The sequence below is a fragment of the Dermacentor albipictus genome, chromosome 1 (assembly GCF_038994185.2).
Source record: "Dermacentor albipictus isolate Rhodes 1998 colony chromosome 1, USDA_Dalb.pri_finalv2, whole genome shotgun sequence".
Lineage (NCBI taxonomy): Eukaryota > Metazoa > Arthropoda > Arachnida > Ixodida > Ixodidae > Dermacentor > Dermacentor albipictus.
Genome location: NC_091821.1, coordinates 394,933,588 through 394,948,293, shown reverse-complemented (window position 1 = coordinate 394,948,293; position 14,706 = coordinate 394,933,588). Strand labels below are relative to the sequence as shown.

Genomic DNA, 14,706 nt, shown 5'->3' with positions numbered 1-14,706 from the left:
TTTCATTTTCTTCGTAGCCTATGACAAGAAAACGTGATTTTTAGTTTCCTTAATTCGCATGCAGCACTGCCTTATTATTTTCGCGCTTTGCAGTATCGCATCTTGTCATTTAGCCGCATTTCAGTCACGAGCTGGAAACTTTGTGGTATAACGGTGTTACACGCCGCACTTTTGATAGGGATAGAGCCCGATGCGGATCGAAATTATCGTACGCGATTTTCTTCCTCCCGCGGTTTCGCGAAAATTAGTCAATCGCGACCGAGAAAATCGATCCCGATCGCAGTCGAAACTGCGCCTGTGACGCCCGTATCAGCAAATACCCAAAATGTTGCAAAGAAAGGCAGAAATTTCGACTTTCAGGAATGCCATATTGTGGCAGCATTAATTTCGCATTAAGGTGAACGTACAAAGCAAGGAATATCACGATTTATATAACTTCCTGGCTCCAGAGTAGCGGACGGGTGCTAGACGCGAAGTGTCACGTCTCTTTTCCCGATGTCAGGCTTCTCGACCATAGGTTCGTTAGCTTAGTAGCAGTATTAAAGAAAGAGACCACAATTACTGCGAGTCAGATTTATATCAGAATTTAGGAGGCTAGGTCCGCTAGGTTTGCCTCATGAAATCTGCGTGAACGAGTGACACATGTTGGAGACGAACTGACAAATACATCACACAGTGATATATCACGGCCTCAGTTACTTCTTGTGGTTGTGGCAAATGTTACAAATAATTTCGCACGTAATTTGCGTTAATCCAAGGCCACCAAAAGCTTTGGTGTAGGAAGTTGTAACGAAGCAGTCATTTGAATTCTTGCGCCACTGTTGACGTAACGCTATTCCGCTCTGGTCAACTCCTCACGTGAACCGCGCGAACTACTTCAGCATTAATTATTTTCTCCTGCAGTTTATCTACTGCTATTTCATCTAACCTGGCCATCATGACTTTTTTATGAATACAGACGGCAGCACATATCTCGCGTATAAACATATTTTTTTTAATGCGTTTGTAGTTCCCGGCGATTTCAGTTTCGAATTTACTATGGCGGCGAAGAGCAGTGACTCGTTGAACGGTAAGTTTTGTTGGTTTCCACTAATGTCTTTACAACGAAATTTTCGCCTCTGAAAGGCTTTGCAATTTCCAGAAGATTCTATGGTATTGGAACGGACCTTTTTGTGCAAGCTAGACAAGCTTCCAGCACAATTTGAGCTTAGTTGTCACGCTCATACGTGACTTGTCGAACTTGCGTCAGTATTCGAACGTCATATTACGGCGCCACCACAAACGCCCGAAAGAGAAAATATCTTAAAAATCCATGCCTTGTTTTCTGTTACCAGGTGTGTGCCTGCCTGAAAACGAACCGACCGTTCTCCTGACAGGTGAGCCTGGCGAGGTCGCTTTATCAACCGTTGAGCACGTGATGTTTGTTTTCCTTATGGCCCCCAATTACCCGGCAATAATCGGAGAGGCGTTGTAGCTTACTTGCGAGTTTAAAATTGTCATGGCCATATTTATAACACAGTACGTTTACATACGTATTTCTGTCCGTGGTCTTAAACGCCCGAGGCCTAGCTTGTTTTTCGACCATCACAAAGTGTTCGACACGCACGGTCAAATTTGTACTTTGCTTGGAGCGATTGTCATGACTCGCAGTACTCCGAAGAAGGGCGTTGCGTTTCGCAGGGGTTGTGATATGGGCAGGTCCTGACGGCTGTTGACGGTGCGAGTTGTGGCGACCCGAACATTGCGATCGAACTTCCTTGGGAAGCATTTATGATGAACAATAGCGTCATCTTTTCCTGATAATAGTATAGTGTAGCTGCGGATTTTTTTTGTGCTGGTTCCTGCAGGGTTCGGGCTGTTCCGTGACTACGGCCACAATTCGAGTAATGAAGTGGTCAAAGCCCTCGCCGAGACTGGCATTCCTGGAACGAGACTCGTGACGAAAGAAGTCCCAGTAGAGTACGATACTGTTTCAAGCGTGGTGCCTCAGTTGTGGAAGGATATCAAGCCTGATGTGAGTCTGGTTGGGGTACTTTTGCATATTGACCTCTCGAACTGGTGACAAGAATAAAAATATGTTGCTTGCTAAAGCTTATGATGAACCACAGCACCTTTCTGCCAGGTGTTTCCAGTTCACCGACATGATGCTTTCATTCATTAAAAGAAAACAAGTATGTTGAATTTAAATGTCGCGTTGATATTGCAACGTGCTACTAGAAGACGGTGGTGTTGACCCTTGGATTTAGTGGGACACACCCATAAGGTGTAATTGATAAGTCCAAAAGATGTTGCATATACCACATAATCTAGATGCTTAGAGGCCTGCTTTCATGCCATATGACTTTGCCCTTTGCAGCTTGTGGTCCACTGTGGAATGAATGCCACTGCCCGGAACTTGGTTGTGGAAAACCAAGCTTACAATGGCAGTTATTGTGCTGCTGACAACAAGGGTGCCACACCTAAACAGGTGACATATCTGTGATCTCTGTGTTGTTCCTTTGCTGAATTGACTGCGCTCTCTAGAAAGCTCCAGAAAAGCTTCACACACCACTACTAGGTCATGAAATTGAATGGGGAAGGAGAGTTTAATCATGGCGGCATCTCAAGACTGTCTATCAATTCTGTACAATAAATCATTTTGGTTATGCTATCAAGGAAATCTGTCATATTGAGTCTTGCACAGCTATGTAAAATGGCCGAGTCATGCACCTCTGTCAAGCTAGTGCCATTAAACAACTAGTGCTCCTTAGCAGTTAAATCGTGATGGCACAGTGGCTCCACACTTTTACTTTTACATTTTCATGCAAGCTACCAACAACTGCAGACAGTTCCACACAAGGAAGATTGCATTCCGCACAAGTAGTCTTCGGTAAAAATATCAGTGCTGGTTTGTTAGTAATCCATACCATTGGTGGACAGTGCAAGCAATGCACCAACTCAGAAATGAAACAGGCAGCACAAGCACAGACTTTCAACCTTCATTTTGAAAGCAGCACACATTTGTATAGGAACATGATCACATGATGTTTGCAGGAGGCTGCTGATTACAAAGCTAGCATGTTCACATATGCACTGTGGCATTAATGCGAAATAACTAACTGCTATTGCAACTAGTAATGCTCACTGTTACTTCTAGCTACAGAGGTAGTGAGGTACATATTAGTTAAGAATTTATCAATTGCACCAATAAAAGAAAAATCGATGCTTCAAAGGGTGGGATCTGTATTTATCACACAGTCCCACCCTCGCTTCACATATTCTAGAATGTTTTTCCTCTCGGCCCTTGACCTTGACTCGAGAAAGTCGATCACAGCTCCACCCCTCGACAGACTTGGTCACTACTCTTCATTGAGGCTGCATGGCAATTCTTGAGAAATGGGGCATCTTTTTCAGTCAAGGGGTGGCGTTGTGCTCGACTTGGTGGAGTGGAGGACGAGCTTCAAGTCGAGGATCGTTTGAGATTATGGGAGCTAGAAACAAGTTGCAATCATGATCACTGGTCTTGCATACATGACTTGTTTTAAGTGTTGTGCACACCTTCTTTTGTTGTAGTCTGCTCCAGCTCATGACTTTCAGCTGATTGCACTTCTTTTATAAGGGTTCATTTCCAAATCAAAGGTTGTTTGAAGTCATGCTGATGTCAGATCTCTGCCACAGCAGTGAAATTGTGAGCAGAATTTCATGATGCTTCTTGCATGTTTATCATACCTGTGACTTTGAGTGGCCAATACGGAACAGACATAAAGGCAGGGATAAAATTTTGTAAACCACTGGAGCAAGTTAAAAATTGACGCATGAATGTGCCACATGCTAACACAACCTCTTGTGTCATATGACAGCTTGCAGTATATCTTTCTCCCTTGGGTGCCAGTTGCTATGTATCGGTTGCACAGTCTTCAAGCCACAGATAATGCTCCGATTAAAACTTGTAGTATACCCTTCAGTCACAGCATGACTGCAGGTCTCACCACTATCCTGGAGAGATGCAGTGTTGCTCAAACTTGCTGTACAGCTTCTAGCTTTGCTGCAAATTTCTGTCTGTGGTCATTCTGCTAAACACATTACAGGTAGTACTGTCATATATGCTCTACTTCATGCATAGCAGGCAAAGCTGTGAAGGCTACAAGAGGCTTTTCTCACTTCTTGCATTCATGGCCAAAAGATAATGTGTCATATAGAAAGCAAGATACAAGGTGCACCTGAAAATTCTGTGGCCTGACCTCAACGTAGTGACCGCGGGTCGAAATTTTGCAGTCAGTTCTCGACATAGTCTCTCTTGACGGCCACACCTGTATGCCATGGCTCTTGGAATTTTATTAATCAACTTTCTTAGAATGTTTTGTTTACTCCTCCAAAAAGTCCTTTACGGCATCCATGACGGCTTCATCAAAAGAAAAGGTGCTTTTTTATCTGTGGGAATGGGTGCTAGTCTGAGGGAGCCAAATCAACGGAATAGGGCGGGTGCTGAAGCAGGTGGAAACCACAGGAGGGAATTGCAGCCATTGCAACCGCCAAATGTGTGAACTGGCGCATTGTCCTGGTGAAACAGCACCCCTTTCAAGAGCATCCCTCGCCACCTTTCCTTGATTGCAGACCTCAGAGGACAAATCTGAGCTGCATCGCATTCCCTGTTGATGGTTTGATCTTTTGGGAGGAATTCCAGGAGAATGATGCCCTTGCAATCCCAGAACACTGATGCCATAACCTTGCCAGCAGATCGAACCACCTTTACCTTTTTGGGACGAGGGGAAGTGGGATGTTTCACTGTCTCGAGGCTTCTTTTGGTTCGGGACCAAAGTGATGTACCCAAGCTTCATCCATTGTAATGAATCTCTGCAGAAAAAGATTAATATCAGCTTCAAACAGTTGCAGATTTTCTGCAGAGGGAAGTTCTCTCAGATGTTCGTTTTCTAATGTCAGAAGTCTGGGCACCCATCGGACTGAAACATTGTGTATGTTCAGGAGCTGTGTTAGGATATGGCCAACCCTCTCCACTGATACGCCCACACATTCTGCAATTTGCCGCTGGCTGACACATCGATCAGCCGTTACAGTGTCTTGCACTTCTTGGACATTTTAATCTGTGCATGCTGTTGAGGGACGACCACTGCGCGCAGCGTCATTTGATGTCTGGACTTGCTTGAAATCGGCAACCCACTTTTTCACCATAGCATAATAAGGAGCATTGTTCCCTAATGTCTTCAGCATGTCCTTGTGAACTTCTTGTGGTGTCAGTCCTTCTTTCAAATAGTAATGAATGCCTGCTCGCTTTGTGAATTTCTCCATTTCCATATTTCAGCTTCGTGACCTTGCTTTATACCACTGTACCTGAAACAAATAAAAGAACAAAATAAATCCAGATTGCTCATGAGACCATTCAAATAACTGAATAGCATATTGCATTGCAAAACAAAACCATGCGAAAAAGATTTTACGGGTGGGCTGTGAACTTTTCGGGCACCCCTTGTATCGGTATGCATCATGTATTTCCATGTAAGGTTAAATCTCATACTCTTTTGTTTAAAAATATCATGTCATAATTACATGAAAGGTGTCTAAGCACTAACCTATTTGTGACTGAATGAGCAAAGTGACATGTTCGTGCAGCGGCCACAGCGCAAAGCTTGTACTGGGGACTAAAACCATTAGCGGGCACAAATAATATGGGATTTGATGTAACCTTATAGCCACAAGTTGTAATACATATTCCATAGAAAGTGTTGCAGATCAAAAGCAACTGCCCTAGGGAAATGTGTGAAGTCTATGACAGCACTGCTTCTGTAGCTGCAACAACGTTGCCCTCTGTTTGTGTTAAGCATGAAATAAAGTGTAGGCATCTATGCAGGAGCTAACCTTAACATCTTTATGCCAGTGGTGATATGCAGAATGTAGTCTCTGCTGAGTTGGGTGTGGTGAGCCATCCAAACAGCAACACTTGTTTCATGCATATGCTGGAAAGATTTTCCAGTCATGGCAACATCATACAGACATATACAACTGTAAATACTGTAACGTGCAGCAGTTGCTAGCAGCTAGGTTCACAGTTTAATTGGAACCTAGGCAAGTAAGACAGGATACATGTGCTTGTCTCGAAACCACACTGGTGCAGCTGCAGATGACAGTGAGGTTTTTGGCCCGACACTTCATAGTCCACAAAGTTTTGTCCGCAACTGTACACCATGTGTGTCCTTTCTGTTCATCTGCCTTACACGGTGGTCAGTTTTGCTTTTCATTAAAGGTGGGTGAATACCAAATATTTTAATATGAATCAAATTTGAATAGTGAGTGTAGAATATTGCATAGTCAACCACAGACACATACTTATTTACAGCAGTAATATTTATTTCTGTATAATTGAGTACCACACCAGTACTGTCTAGTCAAAACTGAACAAGAAGACAGCTCCCCGTCATGGACAAAGAATCAGTCTCAAACACAAGAATACATAAAGTGCATGAATAGCATCTCACAATCTTTAGAGCTGGTTGTAAACAATCTTTGTAAGAATGAAGTGCTGCTATATGAAAAAAAACTTTACAAAAACACAAAAGAAATGGTTGCCAAAAAAGAAGGTCAGAAGTTGTGGTAAAAGACAAAAAAAAAACTGCACTTGTGTGCTGTACTGTAAAGACATGTTAAAAAGGTCAGTTCTAAGGAAAACATCTCTGGTCGTAGCGTAAACAATAAAAATTGCACGAATTGTACTGCAAAAAACATTAAATGACGTCCTGCAAGCAATACTTGCAGGTTGTCATGTAGGATTCTGCCGCAAGATTGGAAACAAAACTTTCATTATCTATCTTGTTGCTGCATTCCTTCAAAACCTTTTGTCATTTCACTTCTGATAATTTTCGATGCCTTGTTTAGCAAATGGAGGACAGTTACAATACTTTCGCAGTCCTTTGTTGCAAAATGCCTGGTTAGTTTGAAATATTCAGTAATACTGAATGGGTCCTTTTTATATACGAATGGTTAGTGTGTAATATTGGATTCATGTTGGAAACTTCAAATATTCTCCCCGCCCCCCTTTATGTTTCATGCATTGACCTCACCATTAGGGATTTCTACATAGCCCATTTCGTTACAAATGTCAATCACTTTCATTCTTGTGTACCCTCCTGTAGCGAGGGTCCAGAAAACGGGAAATAGGAAATTTGCAATAATATAATAGTTCTGCTTATAGGGATATTTGACTTGTTGCTCAGTGTGCCAGACCATATTCAATTTAATTTCAGTTGTCTCGACAGCAAAAAATCCTGATATTAGAAACACTAAAACCTCGCAAACCTGCTGTAACAGCAGGGGTGCTATTGCTTTTTAGAAACAAAACACTGACCATATGCCAAGGTGGTAGAAAGTTAAGCTTGCACTACACGCTTACAATAAAACTTTAGTTTGTGCCATTTGGTTCATTTCGTGAGTATAGGCAGGTCAGTGCTCCAAAAGTAACAAGAAGCGGGACGTAAAAAAAGGACATGCGCTGCATGTTGTACCAGAATATGTAATAAATTTTGAAAGAATATTCAGTCTGTCATCATAGCTAGTGTTTTTTGTTTGGACGCTTCCTCTTTCTTTCAGTGCACTGATTCTGATTGATAATCCACACTATTATATGCATGCCAGTGGGGATAATAATTTCTAAACACGCTGTTAGTTTAGCTGTGATGCAGTCTTCTTTGTAGCAGTGAGGCATGGAGCTGCTACACTCGTGGTACGACTCATGATCTAGCATTCTAGTAGTAATTATGAAATTCACTTGTAGGATACCTTTCACGGAACAAATATTAACGGCAGAGTCATTTTCTCTCAACCGACCTGATTCTTCAGGGCCTATGCTGTAGGGTGTCTCCACAAAACGAACGACTCCGCACCTGCTTTGACCTCGTTGCCCTGACCAAGAAGCTTAAGACAGCCGGCTGCCCTGTTCCCGTTGAGATTTCAAATGATGCTGGCAGGTAAGCAGTGTACACAGGTCTGAATGAGCAAACGCCTTCATTTTCAGTTTTCCTTCCTCTCCATCACTCCTCAATTCCTTCCTCGCTCTCTCTTATACTTGCAAACTAAGGGGTAGTAGGGAAAAACAATAAGTTAAGCTCTCGTAACCAGAAGCGCCCCTTTTGACAACCTCTGATGTCATTCCGCGAAATTACTATGCACTACCGCGAAGGTAGGCAAAGATATTCCCTCCACATAAATCACTGGATAAATTGCAACAAGTTACCATGAGACAGTTGCAGACTGGCTCATTTGTCAACCCGTACAAGTGCTCACTAATATATCCAAGATGCTTCTCACCTAAATGCAAGAACTGCAACGCCCATAAGGCAGACTTGACACATGTATTGAGCAGCAGCCTAGGGCGGAACTCAAACTTATGTTGAATTCCAATGGCGTAGTCGGAGCAGCCGACGGACTCCACGAGCAAGCACTCGACTCTGGCATAGAGCAAAGCTCCAGATTCACGAGTGGAACACAACCTGCGCCGCCGGAGCAAGGTGGAAGCGGAAGTTCTATCACGAGTTGCCCAGGATACCTTGCGTGTTGTCATTTTCTTCCACTGTTTGCTCCCAGCACCGCCGCACTGGTCACTTGTCTCTTCAGCGCCGTTCACCAGATTTTTTTTTTAAGTGCGGATTGGATATCTCGTCAAGCGTGCAGCAGCTTTTGCTTCCTCGCGAGTCGTGACCGGTGGCGCCTCCCAGCAGACGAACATGATAAAGGAAATGCGTCACGCAGAGTTCCAGTCCACTCTGCCGATTTTGGCGGAGCATCTTTTTCTGCTCCACGGAATGACTCCCGCTCTGAATCCCCTCCGACTCTCTTATTGGAACACCTTACTCCCGCCCTCACTCTGTCATTGAAACAAACTTGCTCCGAAACGAGCAGAAAAACTTGCTCCGACTCCGCCATTGGAATTCAGCATTAATAACACTTCGGACTGGGAGGTAGCGGCGTCTAGCTCAAATCCCACAGTCCAGCTGCGGGCCGTCAACTGGGCTTTGGAGATCGCCTAAAGTGAAGAGCTTACGGCCACCTCACGCAGCCTGGCAGAAGAAATGAACCAGTAATTCACATTATTACAGTTGTCAAGACAAAGAAAGACGTACACCGACCAAGTAAAACTTATTAAAAACAAGACGTTTCGGCTTCCATGTGGAGGCCTTGTTCACAATCATGAACGTCTTTTAATTAAATAAGTTTTACTTGGTGTATGTCTTTCTTTGTCATGTCTCATCCCAACCAGACAGGCTCCCGTCTAACTCTCGATTACAAGGCAATGTCAACTACCAAATGTTCTCTGTGTCTCGTCTCGCATGTTCTTCCTTCTTTTCTTCTTCTTTTGCCCAATTATTGTTATTCTCATAAACAGTCTATCGCTGCCATTCACTTTTTGCTAGTTTTCGAGCTCATTATGCCTTATTGCCTTATTATGCCTTAATTATGCCTTATTAGGATACCTTATTAGGAATTATGCCTTATTCATTATGCTCTTATGCCCTTATGTAATGCCTTCGGGCCTTTAAGGGAAAAATAAATGAAATGAAATGAAATTATTTGTGTCACTTAAACATGAAAATGTTGCATGTTTTAGAGATTTACGCACCATTGTCTTCAGCACTTGTCAAGAGCACCTTCCTATGTCATCTATTCTGCATGAGAATGAGTGCATCTTTACTTATATGCATTAATGTGTTCGAGGATGTGGCGAAGATTTAAAAGACTTCCAAAAGCTGCGTGTGGTGGGACTTAACTCAAACATCATTATTGAAAATCGCAGAAGCTTCACAGCTTTCTTCTTGGTGTTCACATTGGCTGATGGTGCTTAACACCTCGAAATGTAAGTTCATGTGTATCTCTCGGAAACAAAACAGCAGCATTTACCCCTATTCCCTTAATTCATTGGTCCTCTCATCCACAGATCATTTACCGCCTTCTAGGCTTCACAGTATTGAACCATATCACCTGGCCTGGCTGCGTCTGACAACTTGCAACTGACTGTTCAAAATCGCTCGGTTTAATCAAAATGTCCCTACCATTGTCACCCACTTTTATTCGCAAGCTTACCTACAAAACATTCATCTGCACTAAACTCGAATATGCATCACCAATTTGGAGCCCTCAGCAGACTTACTTGGTTAATGCATTAGAATCTATAAGTTATAAATCTATTAGAATATATAATTTCAGGATACAATTGGCACACAAATATCACTTGCATTAAATCTTCTCTTAACCCCCTCTCCTTGTCAACTCGCTGCACGATTGCACAACTGTGTCTTTTTCACAAACTCCACTACTATTTACCCTAGCTGTATAACACACTTCTCCCTCCTCACTGCACTTCCTGTTGACTTTTCAACTGCTTAAGTGTACAGTGTCTTCATGGAACTACCACTGCATTTCATCAATCTTTCCTGCCCATCACAGTAGAGCACTGGAACGAGCTGCCACAGTCAATAGTTAATGATTGTGATGGCCCAAAATTTGAGCAGTTACTGACAGCCCATTTTCAAAGCTAATCACCTTGCTCACAGCTGTGCCCATTTTACCCCCCTCCCCCTTGTGTAATACTCCGAAAGGGGCCTTTAAGGGTTAATAAATGATGATGATGACAATGTATCTTGCTGGTTGCCACTTGGCATGCTCTCTTTGTGCTCACAGCTTGCAAACTGCAATGCACTCAGATTATGGCTTTACATATAAGAGTGCAAAGGGAAATTGGGCTGCATGATTGGCAGCTGTACATATCATGTCTTCATCCTTTTTTTGTGTGTGTGTTCTCAAGGTTCCTGTGTGAGTTCATCTACTTCACCTCACTAAGGATCAGTCCTTGGACCGTATTCATCCATGTGCCACCTGTAGATCAGCCCCACAGTGTTCAACAGCTTGCCTGCACGGTCAGCACTATTGTATTGGAGCTCCTTGAGCAAAAGAAGAGTATGGGCAAGTTGTCTGCTGCTAAAGCTAAGCTTGACCAGAGTAAAAGTAAGAAGAAGCCGGCTGTTGCAACAAGGAGCAGCAGTGAAAGCAGCTGATGTCCATCATTATATGTATTCGAGCTTTGTAAGATCACAGTTAACCATGTGGGCATGTCTCTACAAAGTAGTAATGCTATGAGCCTGGAACCACATTGATTCATTGAATGAGCTCACGTTAAAGAAAACGTGCCTTGTAGCAGCTTTAGCGGCTCGTTCCGAGATATTTTGTTTTTTCTGGCATTTGAAGACTTCACAGAATGTAAAAGGCATTGCTGTACAACTTTTCTAAGCTCCGTAAGGTACAAAACCTACTGTTGGAATCATTATTCTTTTATTTGCCATTGACCAAGCTTAGTTTTGGCTTGAATTTTATGTGCTGTGTAAGTTAAGGTATTATTAATGAGTTAATTGTGCTGGGGGTGAACTTGTTTACCTTTAGTGCAATCTCTACTTGAAAATACATGGCACGTGGCACTCCAAGGCTGGATCACAGTTTGCTTCCTGCGACTACTTCTATTAGCTACTGAGTTTTTTAAGTGTTTAACCAGTCACCATCGACCGGACCTTGTGGCATTACTATTTGAAGTTTCAAATAGTTCGTGTTTTCCAAGTCCGTGGCTATCACTGCTATATGGTGCTAAACAGCCTTTTTCCTGTATCCGTGCTTCAAAATGTTGTTGCACACAGTTCAACATGTGCTCATTTGATGCTGGTCAAATTTCTCAAGTCAGTGTCATGAAAAGTTTCCGATTGTATTGTGAAGGGACTGTTCCTCCAGTATAAGCTTTTACTGCTTTGTTAGGTCAGGGCATGAGACAAGCTCAAAGAGCCAGCCAGTATCTCGCAATGCAGTGATTACTGAGTTACAGCTTCTGACATTGTTTTATACAAAAAATAAAAACTGATAAAGTGTGTTCTAGGCTTGCATGAATGTTGGGCTATGATGTCATGTTGTGTGCGATTTTCAGTACACTAGACATACATAAATGTTGAATTTGAATGTATGGTTCATTTTATGTACACTTGGGTAATCTGATCTCATCTATATCGCTAGTATTGCAAACTTGATGGGCTCTCTCCCCATTTCTCTCTCTCACTCTCTCTCTCTGCCTTCAGCACTCACTAGACTGTGTTTTTTGTGAACATGTAATCTTTAGTACGGGCATATGTTATAAACTTTAATTACAGGGAACCTGCTCACTTTGCTTATACTTTACTTTTGTAACTCTGTTATGCTTTAGATACTGCACTCTGAAATTATTATGTACAATGGGGGGCCCTACTCTTTTATTTCTTCAGCTTTGACTGGAATGAGCTGTGTTAGAATATTTTACTAGAACGCTGGTTTTATTGTACCTTATTCTCACAACATTTGTATTCCTATGATTTGGCTTTTAATTAACAGCAAGCTCAAAGGTGTTCTGTTAGTAGTACATTTTGTTGCTGATGCCCATGTTTGACTTTTTCACCACCATAGGCCACTAATACCCCTGTCACACTGGGCGTTTTAATGGCATTCAGTGCAACGAATGTCATTAGCCCGTGGAGGTGCTACACTCAAAAAATTGTCATTCGGTGGCGATATCAATGGTGATCACCCCGAAAAATGTGGAGACTAAAGTAGAACAAGGTAGATATAAAGTGCTTGCATAAATGCACATAAAGTGCTTGCTGATGCCTGATTAACCAAAACGTACAACCAGGCGCCCTAGTGTTTACAATATGGCTAACGAGCAGAGTGGCGGTGCCATGGGTGGCGGCCAGGCGCTGCTGAGCTGGAGAGTAACAAAATTTTGCAACAGCCTGCCATACAGATTTTGTTTCTTTAAAGTAACAAGTCCATTAAAACACGGAAAAGTTATTATTTCCTTAAGAGTACGGCTTTCAATTTACAAACGCTTTGTCCTGTTTTGCTTTGTTTCTGGGCTTGAGAGTACACGTTCGCTTGGAGTGCGAAGCCGAATGAGTCCCTCGAACTCATTCAATTGTGCAAGTCATCTGGTGCTAATGGCATTAAATATTACTGTGTAGCAGCCGAATAATGTCATTCGATGCTAATTCCATTTGATTCGAATGACATTAAAATGCCCAGTGTGAGAGGGTATAAGGTGCATTGCCAGCACATTTAAGTGCTTGTCGTGCAGTACACTGTAGCTGAGCTTACAGCTGTCAATGGATGCATCGAAGAGATGTTACTGACAGTGTATGGTAGCAGTGTATGGTGGGGCAGATAACAAATTTTGTGAAGGAGAGTGCAAACTGTTTAGGAAAAAGGTATTGGATATTTCCTGTGTGTGTGCATTGGCGAGGGTCTCTAAAGTTCTATTATGCCAACAACTTCTCGAAGCATTTTCGTTCAAAGTGTGCCATTATGCTCTTTGGCAGGGTCACAGGAGTTTGTGCACCTTGTGATGTGACCTCTTGAGCTACCAAAGCATCTCTGTGTGTTTAACCTAGTCTGTTACTAACGAAGCAGCGTTTGAAGCTGAATATCATGTGCCACACGCACTTGTTTTATTCTTTTGGACATCTTTTTATCACTTGAGCGTGTATCTAAAGGGTTTTACTGTGTAGACATGTTCTAGAAAGTGAAGCTTTTTTTCTATGCATTCCTTTCATGGGGCAAAATGAAATAAAAGGCTCTCATGTGAATACTGCAAGAGTGCTGTTCTGTTGTGATATCTTCATATTTGCGACACCATATGCGTGGTTGGTGCCCATTTCATTTTAAATTGTTTGCTTTTGTGCTCGTATTTGTACACAATTCAAAGAATGTACCCTAAAGAATTAGATTATTTTGGACAAACTTGTGCCCAATAAGCAAACCACCAAGTCAGTCTTGCTTTCAGTGGGCTCCATTTATCAGTTATAGCTTATTAGGTAATGTGTGTATGTTTCACCACAAGACATTGTGTGTAAAATAGATGCTTTGCCGCAAAACAGTCTATATTGCGATGAAGCATGCTATTTCATCGTAACTCGCCACTAAACATGCCCGTTGTATGACTGTCCCAGAAAATAAGGCAGTGACCTCTTTTCTAATGTTTGGCGAGGAGGCAAGCTTATCTTATAGGCTGCTGACGCTGTTTTATATCAGTGATAGAAAATTTTTTATTATTCTGAAACTATTTGAAAAAAATTCAGGGCCATTCCACTCTGTGAAGGGGGATGACCAGCGGAGCTGTATGCCAATATTGTGATGAATATGTTGATAATAAATCTGTTGATTGAAAATAAAAGACACGTACCACAATGAGTTTCGTTTTTCACGATCTTTTTTTATTATTAATTTGCATACTCCATTGTTTTTTTTTATATTTTGACCTTTTTTGCTTGCTTTCTTAGATTTGCTATTTGGTCACCGAGGTGACTATCGCTTTATGATCGCTATGATATACGGCCAGTGGCACGGTGGCGACACTGGAAAGGTTCTTGGCTAATGTGAGGTCTATACACGACCGATGACACGTCGTGGGCACACCGATGGTTGTGTAAGAAGATTGAATGCCGAACCTTCTCAAGGGAAACGCCACGAACCACTTTCCGTCTGGCCGAGACACGTCTGTTGAAATCGCCCACAATTACGACGGGTGTGGAATCGGTAGGGGTGATTTCAACCAAAGGTGCATACGCTCAGCATTTGCGGCACGATCTTCCTCCGTATTACGGGCCGCCCGCCGTCGCCGCGCACATTCCCGCTTCTGTTCACGACGGTGTTCTTCGTAGG

The 14,706-nt window shown here is 42.5% G+C and overlaps 1 protein-coding gene across 1 annotated transcript; it reads left to right on the top strand.

Moving 5' to 3' along the window:
* The first annotated feature begins 825 nt into the window (after positions 1-825).
* Positions 826-13,639, top strand: LOC135914913 (pyroglutamyl-peptidase 1). The gene is made up of 6 exons (XM_065447857.1): positions 826-1,069; positions 1,335-1,376; positions 1,848-2,014; positions 2,357-2,467; positions 7,828-7,955; positions 10,787-13,639. The coding sequence occupies exons 1-6, from the start codon at positions 949-951 to the stop codon at positions 11,034-11,036; spliced, it is 819 nt and encodes a 272-aa protein (XP_065303929.1). The 5' UTR covers positions 826-948; the 3' UTR covers positions 11,037-13,639.
* The last annotated feature ends 1,067 nt before the right edge of the window (positions 13,640-14,706 follow it).